Source organism: Lipotes vexillifer, unplaced genomic scaffold (assembly GCF_000442215.2).
Source record: "Lipotes vexillifer unplaced genomic scaffold, Lipotes_vexillifer_v1.1 scaffold975, whole genome shotgun sequence".
Classification (NCBI taxonomy): Eukaryota; Metazoa; Chordata; class Mammalia; order Artiodactyla; family Lipotidae; genus Lipotes; species Lipotes vexillifer.
Window position 1 is genome coordinate 251,704 of NW_006772641.1, and position 2,166 is coordinate 253,869.

The 2,166-nt window shown below is 38.7% G+C and overlaps 1 protein-coding gene across 1 annotated transcript in view; it reads left to right on the forward strand.

The window, feature by feature from the left end:
- Positions 1–2,166, forward strand: part of SPG21 (SPG21 abhydrolase domain containing, maspardin) — a gene marked incomplete at its 3' end in the record, with an annotated part of 20,894 nt that overhangs the window by 18,016 nt on the left and 712 nt on the right. Inside the window, exon 5 of the mRNA XM_007447685.1 lies at positions 1,902–2,010. Coding sequence (XP_007447747.1) covers positions 1,902–2,010 — 109 coding nt within the window. The remainder of the gene's footprint in view (positions 1–1,901; positions 2,011–2,166) is intronic.

Below are 2,166 nucleotides of genomic sequence, written 5' to 3' on the forward strand. Positions count from 1 at the left end.
CCCCTGCATCGGCAGGCGGACTCCCAACCACTGCGCCACCAGGGAAGCCCTACTTGTGTCTTTTGAAACCACTCTGGCTTTTAAAATTAGAAACAATCACCTTTGGAAAAGAAAAGAATTGAAAGAGTTCTAAATTCAGTTGTTTCCACTACTCTAAATCATTGTCTAGCTTTATTTACTATACGTTCACATGCCTTTACAGTTTAGTGCATATGTAACTGATACTGTGTTCTGCTTGTTCCACTTAGTATTTTGTGTACACAGTCCTGTTGTAGTTTTTTAAGGCCTTTGGCTTCTCCCAATTTTTCATCATGTTCTACTGTAAATCTTTGTATAAATTACTTTTGTTCCTTCCCTTTCTGGGTTATTTTCTTGAGATATGTTCCCCAAAAGGGAGAGATTAGAGCATTTAGTCTGTCAGCAGATGATCTGCACATCTTGACACTTTTACAACGTTAGTCTGCTTTTTAGAAAGATGGAAATGGAGGAATGCTTTGCGGGGCAACTAGTGGGGTACCTGTTTCCTCTGAGCCATCCCTTTATTGATTTTATCATTTTAATTAACTTGATAGATGTCTAATGGTACCTTAAAGCTGACTTCATGATATTTCTTTCATTGCTAGCAAGGCTAGGCTCTCCCCCAAAAAGCAACCTAGTAACTAAACCTACCTGTGTGATCAGATTGGTTTTCACATAATGTTCTAGGTAAACATTGTTTTCATGGTTTTCACATCTACTCAACATTCACTCTGATTTTTAAAATATTTCTCCTGATATTTTCTCAGTTGTTTACTCAGCATTCATGCAGCAATTTCTTGTATACATCAGACACAGATACTTTATGTCCAGATAATGCACTAAGTCATTGATGATTTTTGATGATTTTTCATGTTTTAATTGTCAGAAGCCAAGACTTCCCCCACTTCGTTTGTGCTCTTGCATATCAGCTACTTTTTATCAAATGTGTGAGTGCTTACCATGTGCCACACAGAGGCTGCAGGGGCAAACAGAGCCAAGAGGATGCACCCTCTACAGAGCACACATAGGCAGCATCACCTTTAGAAGATAAGGAACTGTGGGGTAGAGAACTTAGAAAGATCACTGATGGCTGTCTGGTCCTTGTGAGGGAAGCCCACTGAGAATATGCATCAGAAGGTGGTCTGCACGTGTTTTGTGGGTTTTTTTTTTGGCTGCGGCCTGTGAGATCTTAGTTCCCCAACCAGGGATCGATCCCACGTGCCCTGCATTGGAAGCATGGAGTCTTAACCATTGGAACACCAGGGAAGTCCCTGGTCTATACCTTTTATAAGTCATTTTCAGCATAGGGTAGAGAAATTCATGTTTACCCTGTATAATGGCTCTCAGTGTAATTAGTGGAGTAAATCCTAATGACAAATCATGTATAGAAATACATAAAGATTGAATTGCCTTGAATTAGCCCAATTGAACCCAGTAGTAGCAATAGGAGGTGTAATAACTCTGATTTTCCTATTTTGAAATCTATCTTTAATCAAAAGGTGATATAAACCTTAAGGTTGATATGGTAAGTGTTCAGTTTACCGCAAATAGGTTAGCCGTTGGAATAAGACCAAATAGAACATAAAATCTTGGAATCATCAGAATGTCTACCTCTGTAAAGGCATTTTGAAATGTTGCTTATAATTATTCCAAATCCCCAAAAGTTGGATCATATTAAACCATAACTCGGAGCTTGAGAAAATGTATACAAAAACTAGATGCTTCAAAACTAGCTCTTTAAAAGGAAGGGACTAGGTTTTTTTAAATCTCTAGGTCCCAAGTACCTAGCTAATACGAAGCTTCAGTGTTGAATGAGTATTTGCCATTTATGTGTAGTCTTGGAAATTTAAATTATCAGGTCTTTTTTTTTTTTTTTTTAACAGCTTTTGGCTGATGCCATCATTTATGCTCAAAAAAATAGTTCTTGGAAACTTTTCATCTGGCCCAGTGGACCCTATGATGGCTGATGCCATTGATTTCATGGTGGACAGGGTAAGGATCATGGCCTTGGGGTGGGGACACCTTGTACTCGGAATTTTCATGTCTGCTTGGTTCCTGAAGGAATGCCTGTCTCACTGTGTACTGGAGGTATTTGTTAAGCGTTCTTCCATATTAACTTTACTACATCCAGACAGATAGATATTCCTG